Below are 17,220 nucleotides of genomic sequence, written 5' to 3' on the forward strand. Positions count from 1 at the left end.
GCAGACTTAGAAAGCCACATGATAGCTTGAGTGTAATTTAATAAAGATGATAATGAAGGAGTGGTAGAAAGAGAGGGAAGTTTGTTTAGGTCCCACCAATGCCCACTGTATATATGTTCCCCAAGAAAATGTGGTCATAGAAAGAAAGTTTCCCCTTCTCTGCTTTTGAAGGAAATTTATCCAGAGTCTTTTGGAGTAGGGTGGCTATAATAAATCTAAATAATAATAATAATAATAATAATAATAATAATAATAATAATAATAATAATAATAATAATAATAATAATAATAATAATAATAATAATAATAATAATAATAATAATAATTGGAAGGGACCTTCTCTGTATGAGAAATGTAGAAAAACCCAGTTTAATTGTGAGAGTGATTGAATGCCAGTGTTGAAAATAATTTCATTTCAGAGAAAGCAGAATTCTTAAGAAATTGTACAGTTCACTCAAATATTCATAGATAAATTAATCTAGAGTGCATTTGATGAGATTGCCTTTAAATCTTTTCTGCATTCATGCTATCAATAGTTTTCCAACAAGAGTAATATTGTTTTTCTGCCTTTGTTTAGGTACCAGAAACTGAGTACCATGTATAATGCCATGATTGCTGAGAGGCAAAGGGAAAGACAGAAAGGATTATCTAAGCAAGTCTTTGAATTAGATGAAGTAGTTGAAGAGAGGATCAATCAAGGGGGTACGGTAAGTCAAGTGAGAATGTAATAACTTATATTAGGCAACTTGTTTGTCAACCTTCAGATTTTTTTTACGTAATATGGGTGAGAGGATGGTGTCCATCTACCATAAGAATAGATAAGATTCAAACTAGAATCTTTAGTGAGTGATATCTTGATTCACAGAAAAATTCCACAAGCACTCTTTGGTTTATGTCCCTGACAGGAAAGTTGTGAGCCCAGCTATATCAACGTTTGTGATCTGACTGATCTTTCTGAACATATGGATTTGAAATTCAGGTTCCTATAAATCAGGCTATTGCATCTGTAAACATATCATCTAGGATTAAGCTGTAGAAAGGATTAAAATACATGCAATGTGGCAAATTTTCAGAACACAGCTTATTTGTTTTTACGCCAAAAGCATATGCAGAAATCTCATAAACTCCAAACCTTATCTAAAACCAGTTCTAGAATGTGAGCCATATTCAGAAGTGCACAGTGTACAGTAGTCCTCGACTTACAGACATAATTGAGCCCAACATTTCTATTGCTAAGCAAGAGTTAAGTGCGTTTTGCTCCATTTGACAACCTTTCTTGCCATATTTGTTAAATTAACAACTTGCAACATACAGTATTTGCAGTTGTTAAATTAGTAACACGGTTGTTAAATGACTTCCCCATTGACTTTGCTTGTCAGAAGGTTGCAAAAGGTGATCATGTGACATCAGGACACTGCAACTGTCATAAATACATACCACGTTGGTCATGTGACTATGGGGATGCTGCAGTGATCGTAAGTGTGAAAAATGGTCATAAGTCACTTTTTCAGTACCATTGTAACTTTGAATGGTCACTGAATGAATGGTTGTAAGTCAAGGGCTACCTGTACTATCATTTCCCTAAATGGCTTTGCCAGCTTTCTTAAACTTCAGGGAGTTCAAAAAACAAGTTGGAAAATTAACCCACACTGGTTGAAAGCATATACCCAAATACTCAAATCTATTTCTCCCCAGTTCTTTTGAAGAAAGTCAAATCCTCAACACATATCCTTTGAATATCAGAGTCACAATTTTTCTAAAAGTAAAATAAAGGTGTAAAAGCAGAAAATGCATGGAGTGTGACCAAAACTATGTTCACATTTGAATTGAATTCATTGGACTTTGAGTCTTCTGCATATTCATTGGACTTTTCAGTTGAAAAACAGAAAAACAGTCTCCATCTTTGCTTGCTTGCTCTCAGCTGCCATAGCAGTGGGGGGGGGGGAAGGGGGAGGTGGAGACAGTGGAACTTTTTTATGAAGCTTTGCAGTAGCCGGCTTGGACTTTGCTTATCTCTTCAAGGTTATTTCATCTGGCTTCAGAATGCAGAAGGCAGAAGCAATGCGCCTAATACAGAGACTTTCCCAAAACATTTTCTGGCTAATGATTGAACTTTGGTTGCTTAGTAACAAAGGGGGAGTGGGTCCTAGGGTTTGTTTCAATTTGATGCTTCGCATAGTTTTGCTCCAGATCTTGCCTGACCTCTGCTGTATTCAGTTCTTTCCTAGTAAAAGTACCTTTTCTCTAAATCCATGGAGCCAAGGGTTTTCCTTTCCTATGGATTGAATGGAGGCAGCAATTAGGCAAGACATTAGGCAAGATCTGCTTTAATGGTTAACCTGCAGACAGCAGTCTACCATGGGGACTGAGGATCTAATGTCCAGCCAGGGGAGCAAGCTGGAGGAAAACAGAGCTACGACTGGCTCCCCCTTAGACTGCACTGTGTTCGAAATGAGGCAGAATGGCGAGAGGAGCTGAGCCTCGACAAGAAACTTGTCAGGCCCAGATGGTTGCTAGGCATGGGGAAAAGGGAAGACCACCCTTCTTGATGAAAGGGATGGAGGATGCCATGCTGAACAAGCCCTGTTCCTAATACAAGAAGTGATGGAGAGTCGAAGAGCCCAGGAAACTCTCGTACAGGCTCCCTGGCTCAACCCAACCCAAGCTGTGGATGGAGCTACTGTAGTAGCTGCCATACTTATTCTGCTTGGACTGGTGCCAGCACAAGTGATGCCATCACCACAATTGGGGTCAGAGGTAGCCTGAGTAAGATGTGTGACCATGGCTCTGGAAGGTGCAGCTGCCAAGTGGATGGTCTCCCTCCACAATGACAATGCTCTCCAGCTGCAGAACTATAACCACTTCATGGCAGCCCTTTGCCAATGGTTCAAGGACCCACTGGCAGAATGCAAGGCTCGAACCTGGATGAAAATCATCACCCAAGGGTGGCGGTTGGTGGTTGCGTACAGTTAGGAGTTCTGAGAGTTGGCATGCTGGCTAACCACATGGCCTGAAGACATCCTGATCAACTGTTTCAAAGATGGCCTCAACGCCGACATCTACCACACCTGTACTTCGCGTGAAGCCCCACATACCCTATAACACTGGTATGTGTTGGCAGAAGAGGTGGAGATCGACTTTGCCCAGGATCAAAACCATGGAGGCCCTGGATGGTGCAAATCCTCCCTTCCTGTGCATAAAGACGCCCCAAGGTCAGCAAAGAGTGACTCAGGACCTAGACCGAGGTCCACAGCATGCTTCAAGTGTGGGAAGGAGGGGCTCTGAGCTGTGGAATGATGATCTACCAAGCCGAACCCCAAAGCTGTGAAAACTCCAGGGAAGAAGGCAAAGAAGCCAGCTCTGAGAACCTAAGAGACAGCCCTGAAAGGCATGGAGGTCGTAGTTTGCCCTTCCTGGCTCTGAGGGGCTGGGAGCTCTGACCAGCTCGACTTAGAGTAAAAGCGACTATGACAACAATCCCCTGGTAAGTTGACATGTGATCCCCTGTAACCATTCCGATGGAACTAGGGACCCAGGGGAAGAAGTTGGCTTTATTGCACTCAGACTACACTAGGTGTGTGGCTAGCCCTGAGGTCATCGAAAAGCTGGGGCTGAGACTCAAATGGCTGAGGGTACCCATAGCATTTTGCCAGCTGGATGGGACCATAGTGGGGAAGTGACTCATTTTATAACTGAGCCAGTAAAGATGAGAATGGGAAAGCACAAAGAGACTCTTAAGTTACATAGTGGCGACAGGGATGGAGAGGCCCCTCCTACTTGGACTGTCTTGACTCCAGAAATGGAACCCTTATGTGAATTGGAGGAGAGGGTTTTTAAAGATTCGGCATAAAGAGGGCAAGAAAGAGGAAAAGATTCTGAAGTCCAGGAGCAGGAAAGTGAAAGAACAAAGGGAGCTGGGAGCAGCAATACAGGAGCGAGTCCAGAATCCTTAAGGAGTATTGGGATGTACGGGATGTGTTTAGCAAGAAAGGCTTCAATGCACTTCTGCCCCATCACCCTAGAGACTGTAGTATTGAAATCCTTCCCGGGGCCAGACTCCCAAAGCCTAAACTTTATTTGATGACTCCATGTGAGCTAGAAGAGCGTCTGTCATGGTCCTGACTAATTAAACACTTCAAAGAACTTTCAGGCATGTTTATCCTAAATCCTTTATTAACAGTGTTATAATTTGATGGCAATCATGGAGGTTTATGCCAGAATCTGAATTCCTCTTGCTGGCATCTAACTTTTCTTGCTAAACCCCTCCCTTATGTTGCAGTCACAGGTCACATCTTCCAATTAGCCCAGAGGGCAGAGATTCACTTCCGTTCCTTTTCCTGGCTTTTGTTGTTATTCCCCTCCCTTTTCTCTGTCATCTGAATTAACCCTAAAAATACCAGATAGTTCTGCATATTTTGTCAAAGCAAGAATATTCAATATTAGCAGCGTTGACAGCTTCATGTCTTCATAGACAAAAATCTAAAACATGAATTTATTCAACCAGTGAGACCGTTGGTAGTAGCCCTGGTTTCATTCCAGGAACAGAAAGATGGGACTCTTCGTCTATGCCAGTGATGGTGAACCTTTTAGAGACCGAGTGCCCAAACTGCAACCTAAATCCCACTTATTTATCGCCGGGTGCCAGGTCGGCGTGGCCCACTGGGTGGGCGTGGCTGTGGTGGTCATGGCAGATTGGGTGGCTGTGGCCAAGGTGGGCATGGTCACTTCAATGTTGCTCGTGGGGAGGGACGCCTTTGGGGGATGGGCAGGGTTGGGGGAGATCCAGGGGGTCTCTGGCAGGTGGGGTAGACAGGCGGCTCGTCCTGCGGGGTGAGGTGAGGCAGGGTGGGGGTGCCATTGCCATGGGGCAAGGCAAGGGCCGGGGTGGCTGCTGCCTGACACCATCAGCCCCCGCACACAGAGGCCAGCAAGCGCATGGGGGCCGACGGTGTCCGTCAGCAGCCACAGCCTGCCGGCCCCTCGACCGGCGCACTCGGGGGCTGCGCAGCCCGCCGCCAGCAGTTCAAAGAAGCCACCTCTGAGCTGGATGGCCGGCCAACAGCTGAGGAGGTGATGCAGTAGGTCGTGCTGGGGAAAAGGAGAGCATGCGAGGCCAGGAGGGATGGGACGGGGGGGGAGGGAAACCAGCTGTGCCGGGATGCATCCGGCCACGTGGGACCTCGGCAAGTTAGCAGGCAGCTGGTTTAAGAGGGACAGTTGCCATCTCCGGGGCATGGCACACGTGCCCACAGAGAGGGCTCTGAGTGCCGCCTCTGGCACACATGCCATAAATTCGCCACCACTGGTCTATGCGTTGACAGTAGAGGGCTAAACGCAGGTTGTGTAGAAAATGTCTACCCACTGCCCCTGATGAAGGACATGTTGGTGCATTTAGCCAAAGGCAAAATCTTCACTAAGTTAGACTGTGGGAAGCTTACTACTGAGTTTGGATCAAGGAGGGTGACAAATGAAAAACTGCATTTAACTGCCCCCCTGGGATGTTTCCAATTCCAGATGCTCCCCTTTGGTTTGCAGGGAGCCCCAGCTGTTTTCATGCAACTGATCAATGAGGTGCTGCATGATTATTTATACAAAGGAGTGTTGGTGTATTTGGCTGACATACTAATATGTACTGAAACTATGGAGGAACATGTGAAATTAGTGAGGGCATTCCTAAAAAGGTTCTGAGCCACCAAACTGTATGTGAAACTTTCTAAATGTGAATTTCACCAAGATAAAATTGATTACCTGGGCTACCATGTATCAAATGAAGGAGTGGAAATGGATTCAGAAAAGGTGAAGGCAGTACTAGAGTGGGCCCCTCCCCACACTAGGAAGCAGTTACAGAGCTTCCTAGCCTTTGCCAATTTATATCGGCAATTCATCCCCTTCTTTGCCAAGATTGCACTGCCGATCACCAACCTCTTCAAAACTAAGCATTTTCGAAGGGCAAGCGAAAGCTTAAATGGAACATAGAGTGCCAAGCAGCATTTTAAAAACTCAAACGGCTGTTTATGGCAGAGCCTGTGCTAAAACATCCTTACCCAGCTGTTCCGTTTGTGATTCAGGCAGATGCAAGCAATGTGGCCAGGGGTGGGCTGTCTTATTGTAAAAGAATGCCCAGGGCTTGCTACAACCATGCACATACATCTCCAAAAAGCTTACCAAGACGAGACAGAGGTGGGCAATATTGGAGAAGGAGGCGCATGCTGTGTGAGAAACTTAAAGAAGTGCTTAAGCTTGACAAGTGGCTTGCTGCTCATAGGAATGACTGCACTATGTGCGATGGACTGGCTTGGGTTGGAACCAAATTATATGTCCCCTCAAGCCTGAGGAGCACTATTTAAAAAGGGGTTCATGACTCTAAGTTGGCAGGACACTTTGGCTTTGTAAAAACCCTACACTTGGTCAAGAGACAATTTTGATGACCTTCTTCGAAAAAAGACATTGAAAGTTATATGGCCAGTTGTCCAATTTGTGCAGTGGCAAAGAGACCACCAAGGAAGCCTATGAGACTGTTACACACTGTGTCTAGCCCCCAGGCACCATGGAGAGGAATATCTATGGACTTTATTATAGAAATACGGGAAAGTGGGGGGAACACTGTTATTTGGGTTATTACTGATCTTTTTTCAAAACAAGTGCATTTGTCCCTTGCCCCAAAACTCCATCTGCAAAAATGTTAACTAAACTTTTTGTTCAACATGTGTATAGGTTGCACAGTGCGCCTGAGTGCATTATTTCAGATAGAGGAGTGCAGTTTACATCACAGTTTTGGTGGGAATTTTTGATATTGTTAGGAACCACCCAAGGCTTAATTTCCTTTCATCACCCCCAAATTAACAGGGTGTGTGAGAGGGCAAACTTTGTCCTGAAACAGTACCTCCGGTGCTACATTAATTACCAACAGGACAATTGGGCTGACCTCTTACTCTTTGCAGAGATAGCATATAACATCTCTATGCATAGTAGCACAGGGTTCACCCCATTAAAGGTGGCCTCTGGTCAGGACTTTGTAGCTATGGCAGAACTGCCTCAAGAGAAACCTCAAATACCATGCTTAGTTGAACCATGTTCAACTCCTGAACATTTGGCCAGTAACCTGTAAGGCACTGGAGGAGGCACATCAGGCATATAAGAAACAAGCTGACAAAAAGCGTGTGAAGCCAAAAGATTTTAAAGTGGGTGATAGAGTTTACCTATCTACAAAATACTCACTGTCCACCCAACAGTTGAAGAAACTGGGTCCTAAAATACGTGGGCCCATTCCCCATTGTTAAAATAATTAACTCAGTCAGTGTACAATTGGAATTGCCTAAGAACCTTAGATGTAGTCACCCTGTGTTTCACTGTAGCTTGTTGAAACCTGAAACTGTATCACCTCTCTGCCCTGCACCTGACAGCCCACCTATGCCCATTCTAATTGAAGGGGAGCAGCATTTTGAAGTTAAGGAAATTCTAGATTCGAGGAAACAGAGAGGGAGGGTCCAATACCTGGTTGCGTGGAAACACTTTCCCCCCTTCAAAATCTGAATGGGTAAAAATGCTACATGTGTCCGGGCACCTAAACTCCTCCAAACTTTTCACAAGAAATATCCTGACAAATCCTGAATGAATCATTATTCTTTAACGATGTGTTGCTTTGTTTTACCTGTGTACTTTCTGGGGTTTTTTTTGTGGAGCAAAGCCTCTGTTATGGGGGGGGGGGGTGAATGTCAGCCTCCATCTTTGTTTGCTTGCTCTCAGCTGCCATAGCAATGGGGGCGGGGAATGGGGAGGTAGAGACAATGGAATTTTTCATGAAGCTTTGCAATAGCTGGCTGGGACTTTGCTTATCTCTTCAAGGTCATTTCATCTGGCTTTGGAATGCAGAAGGCAGAGACGATGTGGCTAATTCAGAGACTTTCCCAAAACATCTTCTTGCCGATGACTGAACTTTGATTGCTTATCTACAAGGGGGGGGTAGGGTTTGTTTCAATTTGATACTTCGCACAGTTTTGCTCCAGATCTTGCCTGATTTCTGCTGTATTCAGTTCTTTCCTAGTAAAAGTACCTTTTCTCTAAATCCATGGAGCCAAGGGTTTTTCTTTCCTATGGATTGAATGGAGGCAGCCCTGACACAACCTCAATACCAGTCTGGTTTATGGAAATCTTCATAAATATACTTCTTATAATGTAGGTTTAATATATTTAATGTATATTCAAATTTAAAATACGGAATTTTAATTTAGCCATTGGCAGGCAAGATATGGCAAAGAAGGTGTTCAATAACCAGAGGCAACAGTTGAAAGAGAAGCAGAGGGACAGGATGGGACAATTTGCCTCAGGCAACTTGCCAGGGGACAACTCGCCATGGCCAACTTGCCATGGGTCAACTCACCGCCAGACAATCCAACAATTGAATTTAATTATTTAAAATAATTTAAAAATTATTTTAATTTTTGTCATTCACATTTCATTTTGTCCCTTCTTTGGCATCCTTTCTTTAATGATTCTAAACCACCATTTCTTTGATATTAGTGTAACTTTTATCTCATGGTGAATTGTCCTTCAGCGAATTGGCCATGGCGAGTTGTCCCATGGTGAGTTGGCTGGGGTGAGTTGGCCATGACAGGTGACCTTTAATTGCCTTTGTACAAGTGCTTCTCCATGATTTGTCATTATCACTTTGATTATCACATTACAATTCATAATGTGTCTTGAAACATGTTAGATGCAGTTGCTTTTGAAAGGATGAAACTTATACTTGGTAAGAGCAGATGGATAATTAATATACCTTGTGCTCTCCTATAATCTCACTATCACAATTTTTCTCTGCACTAGACTGAGAGAAAAAGTGTTCAACTATGTGGAATTTGCATGCAGAATAGGTAAGCAGTAGCATGGTTTAGGACTCCTCCCTTTTCTTCCTGCAAATCCACCTTTGTTTATTTTGGTAGTTTCCCCCTCTTTTTGTCTCTTGGGAAATAGGAACATTGTCTACTTTCTCTTAATTCATAATTTAACTTTCAAGATACAATAGGATCCAGATAATATATACAGCTATGTTGACAGAATTTTTCTCTTATTTACTTTTGGCATGGAATGTTACATTAAAAGGAGCATTTTAAAAAGCCATATTTTTTTAGCTCACAAGGGTAGTATTTAATACTTGCAAAATTTAAGATGCAAAATTAGGGGGGGAAATTACTGGATTGCATAAAAGATGGAGAGTAAAGAAGAGACCTCGTCTCCTACCTATCCTCAGTACTGTAGTATCAACTCTTGTCTCACTTCATGTATACTGGTCGTCTGCTCTAACATTGGAAAAGAAGGCTAAGTCACTTATAAGCAATGCTAACTTGGCTAGGATGTCTGCATACAAAAAGGCAACACTTGACATATATTCTGAGTAGCAAACTCTCTGGATTGGTGCTCATTTGCAAGGTACTTCTCTAAATTTGCTGTCAGAAGTAGCACTACTACTCTTCGTTCTCTATAGGGCTGTACATAGACATCCCCCCTTGCCTTAAAAACAAATGCTGCTCCATCTATCTTTCAGGATGACACAAAGCGCTGCTCTGGTTCCTTGGAAGATACACCCAGAGGCAGTTGGATATCCAGTATCTTTGACCTGAAGAATTCTGCAGCTGACTTTTTATTGCGTTCACTCTTGGTGCGTACTGCCATCGAAGAGACTGACCGCACTAATGAGGAGCTGCGCAAGAAGAACCGGCATCAGGAGATCTTGGCCCTTTACTCAGCCCCTGATGAAGTGAGTAGAGATATTGTGATTCCCTTTGCCTTCTATGGAATCTGATAGGATCCAGCAGATGGGAGCCACATGGGCCTACAAATGCACGTGTTTGCACAAAAGGAGCAGGCAACAGGTTGTGTGGATTATTTTTCCCTGCTGTGGTCTTTGCTGAGTTTTGACAAAGATTTAAGGGATTCTATTTCCATTGATTCTGATAACAAAGGAAAGCAGTCCTCACTAAATCTTGGTGGGCAGCACTAGTGGTGGTAACTGGCTTTGTATGACCTTATATTTTCTCTTTATGAAACCTTGGATTGGTCAATTTTTGCATCCCAAGGTCATGCTTGCTTATTTTTAGTTGCTTGTTTGTTCTTATAACCCCTTGAAGTAACAATTAACCAACCAACTAATCTTTATTTAGTCATAACCAGCAGATAAAACAAAAAACTCACAATTAATTAAAATAAAAAAAGAAAAATACAACATTTAAAAATATTTAAGAAAAAATAGAGGATATACTACAGCATACTGTAAAAACTATAGAGCAGTACTTAGCTATGGTCAACCAAGTGAGATTAGATCAAATAGTAACAATTTATGATAGAAGGAGTCAGAATGACCAGGATGCTTACTGAAAAATGAAGACAATAATTCCGGGTGAGGGGACAATAAAAAATAACATGATCCATCGTTTTAATTATTTCTCCATCACATGGACAGTCTTTGTTCAAAAGGAATATTTTGGTATCTCTCTTCAGTAACAGCTGTTGGGAGGGCATTGTAGTTTCGATATCTGGTTGGTGGGAGAAAATATGCATAATGCCTCAAGAATAGGCTTCTAGGTAGAACTGATGAATTTGCAGTTCTAAATCAACGGCCCATTGTTTGAGATCAGCTAGTGCACGTTCATAGCCCACCAGTGTGAGAGCTACTCATGTAAAGCTATAAGGTGGCAATTTAATATGTAATGCCTGGCACCAGAAAGACAGAAAGCTATCAGTCACAATTAAAGGGGTCAAGCCAACTAGAGGGATTGGGGAAGCACTTAAGCCAGCAAGAGAAGATATAACTCCAGGCAGAAGTTTAGATAATTAAGTGGGCCACAATGAAGCACCACATTTGGAAAGCAGCAAGGTACTTGAAAAATAAATCTCATAAACATGGATTGAACTCTTTTAAGGGAAATAAATGACCTAAGCAAATAAAGGAGGAGAATTATTGGAATGTTGTATAGATAAATGCAAAGGCTGATGCAGAATAAAAACACAGTATTTTATGAGCTTTCAAAGCCTTTATCTCTCTTAGCCTCTGGCTCACAATTGGGTCAATGACATATGTTACTTTGACTTCCCAGGAGGAGGCAGTAGAACGGTGCAGCATCCCAGAAATTCCAAAAGAGCACTTTGGGCAGAGGATCTTAGTGAAATGCTTGTCTCTGAAGTAAGTCACAATTTCTGGCAACATAGAGCTGCCAAATGTCAGGTAGAGAAAAATGATTGAATGCAGACTAAAATGGTCTTTTTTTTAAGTGTTGTTTTTGCTTAATGGTTGGTACTGTGCAAAAAAGGGGACCAAAAGATGCCATCCAAGGTACAGCTTCATGTGTACTGGTTTTGCTGGAGGATGCACATATGTGTGCATTTACTGCCATAGTGTGAAGGAGCTACATTATCACTCAGTTCTGTTTACACAGCAGACTTCTGTGATACACTGTAAACGGGTAGATGGCAGAATTACTTGAGAAGTTACTTTGGTTTTGGATTCATATTCATGAGCAGTGGAAGCTGCATGCTCCTGGCAGCCCAGCCTGTCAAACTGATGCCCAGAAATGCAGTTCGTACTGCCCACATACTTAGAATGGACACAGAAAAAGACTTCCTGGCATGACCAGTCAGAAGACATTTGCCTCTCTAATGGATTTTGATTGATAGAAAAAATGTGGGGAAATGCAAGATGTTACCTCCCTCCATTATTACACTTCTTAAGTTTGAACAGTCATTAACTTCTGAATGTTGTATGGGACTTCCTACTACTTGTTTATCTACAGATTTCCATTGTGGAATGACTGCAAAAGCCTCCCTTTTTGGTAGAAATAGAATTTTGCTTAAAACCATCTATACTTGTTTAACAGTAAATTGCATTGAAATCTGTTCAAGTATTTGATAAGCAAATGGTAGAAGAATGTTTTATGAAAAATTATTGCTAGTTCTGATTCATACTCTGAGGACCTCAGCTGTGTCATTACAGAGAGGAGAGATGGGAAAGGATCCATCTTACTTTGACGCATCAAAGTCCACCATAATGATGAAGCAAAATAGTGTGAAAATGCTTTGTAGGGAGATTTATCTTGGGATTTCTAAGGAGCACCAGTACTTAAGATCAGAAAACTTCATTTATCCAATGGCAGTTGAGCATCTTGTTTCATTTAGATGAGTTATTAGAAGAAACAAGTCATATTTTGCTTATATTACAAATCATGGATGGAGGAGTGGCAGTGATAGTTCATGATTCCTTTTTGATGTAGAGCTCCAGATTCCTAACCATTGTATTTGCTAGGGCAGGACAAGGTATTCAACTGCTTGCAATGTATTTCTTTCATATTCCTTTCCATGAATTAGATTTGAAATAGAAGTTGAACCCATCTTTGGATCACTGGCACTCTACGATGTGAAAGAGAAGAAAAAGGTACTTCTTGTTTCTAATTTTTCTTGGGTAACGACAAGAAGTAATTGACAATGTTGTCTCTGTTCAACTAGAATCAACTTCAGACTGAAAGATAACCAGCCAGATAAGTACAGCAGAATGCCCTTGACAGTCAGTTGCAGATTTTATATTCTGTTCCTTCTGATACCCTAGTTTGATAGACACAGAGAGCATTAACTGGATTGCTCTGAAGAATTACACGCAGGATCTAATTAGCACTTTCTTAAGACTACATGATGTAGGTTCATTTCTTCCACTGAATCTGTAGCTATTTATATTTCCTCTCATGAAGAAGCAGAAACATTCAGACTTTTGAAAGAGGGAGTTTGTCTCTAGGTTCAAGCAGCAAATTCCTTAATGATCCTTTCTTCAATTACAAATTTCAAAGAATGAAGGATGAATCATCTGAGCTAAGCAGATGATGCATAGGAAATAGCAACAGAGAACCTTCCTTCCTTGTAGATTGTACCTTATTTGATCCTCTTTCAAATTCCCAGTAGCCTCAGACACAATAAGAAACTCAGTGGGCTGTATGTCCTGCTAACTTTATCATCCATGTTTCTGTCTTTCTCCAACTGCACTCCAGCCCTTACTGGGCTTCCCATTAAAATTGTTTTGATGATTTTATTTTGTGTGATGTATTATTTCTTGTTTTAATAATTTTTCTGAAATTGCTAATTAATGCATATGTAGGTCCCTGACCTGTTGATCACACATGGTCTCCAAAACCTCATTTGAGGTCTCCATAGTCCTACAAAATGTGATATTACCAATATAATTGTGCTAGAAATTTCACTTCTGGTTTTCCCATGTTGAAGAGAATTAAAGGGCAAAATGTGTGCCTTAAGTCTTATTGAGTCTTGGTCATCTTTTAACCTCCTCATCAAATCATCATTTTGCATGGCTTGAGAAAGGTTGAATGAGAAAATGGGCACCCTAAGTCTCTGCAATGGCTAAAATAAGAAAAACAAATCCAAAGATTTCATCTGGCTGAATGCCTTTGGTTAATTCCTGTTGCTCTAGGCAGGGCATAGGAAACAAGTGTAGCTCCAAGGCCAAAGCCATTATTTCCTCCTATGCTAAAACATCTACTGGATATTATGCAGGTCTGGCAGAAGACAAAGGGAATTACTTATGTTCCCCTGTTGTTATATGAAGAGTAGACCCAAGTATCTACTAGGAATAAGCCAGATTCCAATATTATGTTCATCAGAGCTGCAGTTAAAAGTTTCCTCTTATCTGGATACAGAGATGTTGCCTTTTGTATTATTTTTATTGCTGTGAAGGTCATGAGGATATTTGATAGCATTTTTTACTGCTGTCCTCCTCTCTATTTTATAGATCTCTGAAAATTTTTATTTTGATCTCAATTCGGAGCATATGAAAAGCCTTCTCCGAACTCACAGTGCTCATCCTGCCATCTCTACACTAGCTCGTTCAGCTGTGTTCTCTCTTACACATCCTTCTCCAGAAATATTCTTGGTGATCAAGGTGAGATGTTTCTTGCTCTTTTAATAGTCACACTCATAGCCATTCTAATGAATGCTGGGGAGCAAATAGGAGTATATATACCATTATTTTACATGAATATAAAAATAGCATGTATTTTGGAGTTACATGAATATAAAAAAGCATGTATTTTGGAGTTCAATGGATGGATTTCAATAAAGTTTGATTCTGTGAAATTGATGGATCTCAGTAAAGTTTGATTCTCCAAAACTGATGAATCTCAATAAAGTTGAAAGTCAGGATGATGAAGCTTTAGTTTCCTTCAACTGCTTGTATGGAGAAGAGAGTCTATGAGGGTAAAGGTTCATTCTCTGAGCTTGTGGGTTGGTTTCTGAATATTTCACTACTAGGTTAGGTAACATCTTCAGCAGAGTTTAGGGGATGTCAGTGTTCTTTTGTTTATAAGGGCTTCAGGTGTAGGTGTGTCAAGTGAAGGTCTTGTGATGGGTCTTGTGATGGGTCAGGTGTGAGTCATCAGTGAGAAGCTTGTGATGGGTCTTGTGATGGAGAGGTTACAGGTCAGGGTCATTGGGAGGCGAATTGCTGGTGAGGGAGAGTGGGCTTGCGTGGGTTGGTTGAGGGTACGTCTCTGGTTGGCTGTGTGGTTGATTCGCATTCTGGGGAGTTTGGGGGCAGGTTGTAGGTCAATGTGTCTGTTCATGGAATTGCTTGTGGAATGCCAGGCTTCGATGAACTCACAAGTGTGGTGGGTGTAGCGTGGGCGATGATTTTAGTGTTGTTCCAATGAAACGTGTTGTTTGGTGTTGGTGTGGGTAGAGATTAAGGATTTGGGATCGTGGTGTTTGACTGCCAGCCGGTGTTTGGAGATCCTGGTTTTTAATTGATGTGATGTTTGTCCCACGTAGAATTGGTTGCAATCGTTACAGTTGATTTTGTAGATTACATTGTTTCTTTCATCCTTCTGTATCTTGTCTTTGGTTCTGGATAATTCCTGGTGGAGTGTGGCTGTGGGTTTGTGGGCTATTGCTATTCCTAGGGGTTGGAGAATTCTGGCTGTCATTTCCGACACCCCTTTTGTGTATGGTAGGGTTTTTGCGTGGTGGTCGGCTGTATGATGTGTTGTGGTTTGGGTGCTGTGTGTTGGAATATGAAGTTTTTTGGATAACTGTTATGGAGGAAGACATTGACCAGCCGCTTCTCTTCTGCTTTTCTTAGTGTTGTGGTGCTGCAGTGTGTCCTGGCCCTTCTAAAGAAGGTCTGGACCCAGCTTCTTTTCTCTGTGGTGGGGTGGTTACTTGCGAAGCTGAGGATCTGGTCTGTGTGTGTAGGTTTGCAGTAGAGGTGGGTTTCTAGTTCTCTGTTATCCAGTCTCCTTATGTCTATATTGAGGGATGGGAATCTGTTGTCTGTTTCCTCCTTGCGTGTAAATTTGATCCCAGGGAATATGTTATTAAGTAGGTGGTGTGTTTCTTCCATTTGGGAGCGTTTGATGATGACGAAGGTGTCATTGACGTAGCATGTCCAGAATTTTGGTTGAATGGTGGGTAGAGCTATGGATTTGAGTCGTTGCATGACTGCTTCTGTTATTAGGCCTGATATGGGTGATCCCATTGAGGTATCTTGCACTTGCTTGTACATTTTCCCGTTGGACTTGAAGTATGTGTTGAGGCATAGATCCAGGAGTTTCTTGATGGTTTCTGTGGACATGGAGTGTTCTGTAATGACATCATCTTTGTGGCTATGGTGTTTAGTGAGTAGGTGGTTTATGGTTTGTTTAGCCAGGTTGATGTCAATAGAGGTGAAGAGAGCGGTGACATTGAAGGAGACCATAATTTCTTCCTTGTTGATCTTGGTGTGTTTGATGCATTGGAGAAATTGTTCTGGGGAGTTTATTGAGTGGGTTGAGTCATTGACCAGGTGTCTGAGTTTCTGCAAGGTTTTTGCTAGTTTGTATGTCGGTATTCCAGTAGAGACACAATTGGGTGTAAGGAGAGACTCTTTTTGTCTGCTCAGAAAATTGAACATCAAATAGATTAACTGGTCATAGAATATACTTTCCTAGGAAACACTTCACCTCTTCTTCCAAGTATTTCCTAAGAACAACAGCAGACAACCCCCCCCCCCTCTTGTTAAACAGTAGGTAAAAGATGCACCCTCCTCCTCTGATATTTCATGCTCTCCATCTTTAAAATTTAAGGAAAAAAGATGTGTTTTCTTAAATCAGTCTGATTTTTACTTTCCAGTTTTCAAAAGCATCTGGCATTGAGATATTTCTTCTGATCCTTATATGTTTTTCAAAAACAAGGGATAAATCCATAAATCCTGTTTAATCCTTAAAGGCAAGTTAAATAAGATATTTTTGAGATTACTTATATTCTTTTATGATACTTCAATTAAATGTATTATACATTTCTTCTTCAGCTGGAAAAATAAGAATCGGATAGAACTGTCACAGTGGGAGCACTTATTTGTAGGCTGTTTGTTTGTTTGTTTGTTTGTTTTTTATAAAATTTTATTGATTTTTCAATTAAAAACAATAACATAAATATGATGCAGTTAATATCAACCAAAAAAAATAACACTACTCAATACATTCATGGAAGTGTCCGGTGCCCCCCCCTGCACCCCCCTCTTTCACTTTCCATACCTTCCTCCTCCCTAACCTCAACCTCTCCTCCTTCCTCCCTCTCTCCTACTTCCCTTCCTCTCTCAACCATCCTGTCTGGTGCAGTTGGGGTATCCACCGGGCACCTCCTTAAAAAAATATCACATATATAAATCTACAATACATCAGTTTATAAACATATCTATTCCCTTTCCCCCCTCCCCCCCCAGGACTTCCCAGAGCTGAACCAGGTAGTAAACACACAATAATCCCATTCTATCCAAAGTTACTCATAATTACAACACACTAGTATAAACTTACTGTGACTCTAAAATAACATTAAAATTCATACAAATTTTATAAATATAACAATTATTTGTTTTTATATATATTTATAAAAAAGAAATTTTTTTATTCAAAAGCTATATGATAATTATTCAGTTCATATTTTCTCTGAATATAATCTATCCATCTTCTCCATATTGAGATAAATTTCTCCTGAGAATAATCCTTCAGGTATGCGGATATTTTTGCCATCTCCGCAAAATACGATACCTTCTGTCTCCAATCATCCATAGTTGGTAATGTCTTCTTTTTCCAATTTTGAGCAACTAGTATCCTTGCTGCTGTTATACAATACAACATCAATTTCATTTCTTTTTGATCCAAATTATCCATAATACCCAATAAAAATAGCTGCGGTGTA

At 41.4% G+C, this 17,220-nt stretch overlaps 1 protein-coding gene across 1 annotated transcript in view; it reads left to right on the top strand.

Annotated features, from left to right (window-relative positions):
- The first annotated feature begins 584 nt into the window (after positions 1–584).
- Positions 585–17,220, top strand: part of LOC107293279 (dedicator of cytokinesis protein 7) — a 113,979-nt gene continuing 97,343 nt past the window's right edge. The window contains exons 1-5 of the mRNA XM_029285356.1: positions 585–707; positions 9,542–9,754; positions 11,091–11,176; positions 12,355–12,421; positions 13,781–13,930. Of these exons, the coding sequence (XP_029141189.1) occupies positions 597–707; positions 9,542–9,754; positions 11,091–11,176; positions 12,355–12,421; positions 13,781–13,930 (627 nt within the window). The 5' untranslated portion in view covers positions 585–596. The remainder of the gene's footprint in view (positions 708–9,541; positions 9,755–11,090; positions 11,177–12,354; positions 12,422–13,780; positions 13,931–17,220) is intronic.

This window comes from Protobothrops mucrosquamatus, unplaced genomic scaffold, assembly GCF_001527695.2.
Source record: "Protobothrops mucrosquamatus isolate PMUCROS unplaced genomic scaffold, P.Mucros_1.0 scaffold1563, whole genome shotgun sequence".
Taxonomy (NCBI): Eukaryota; Metazoa; Chordata; class Lepidosauria; order Squamata; family Viperidae; genus Protobothrops; species Protobothrops mucrosquamatus.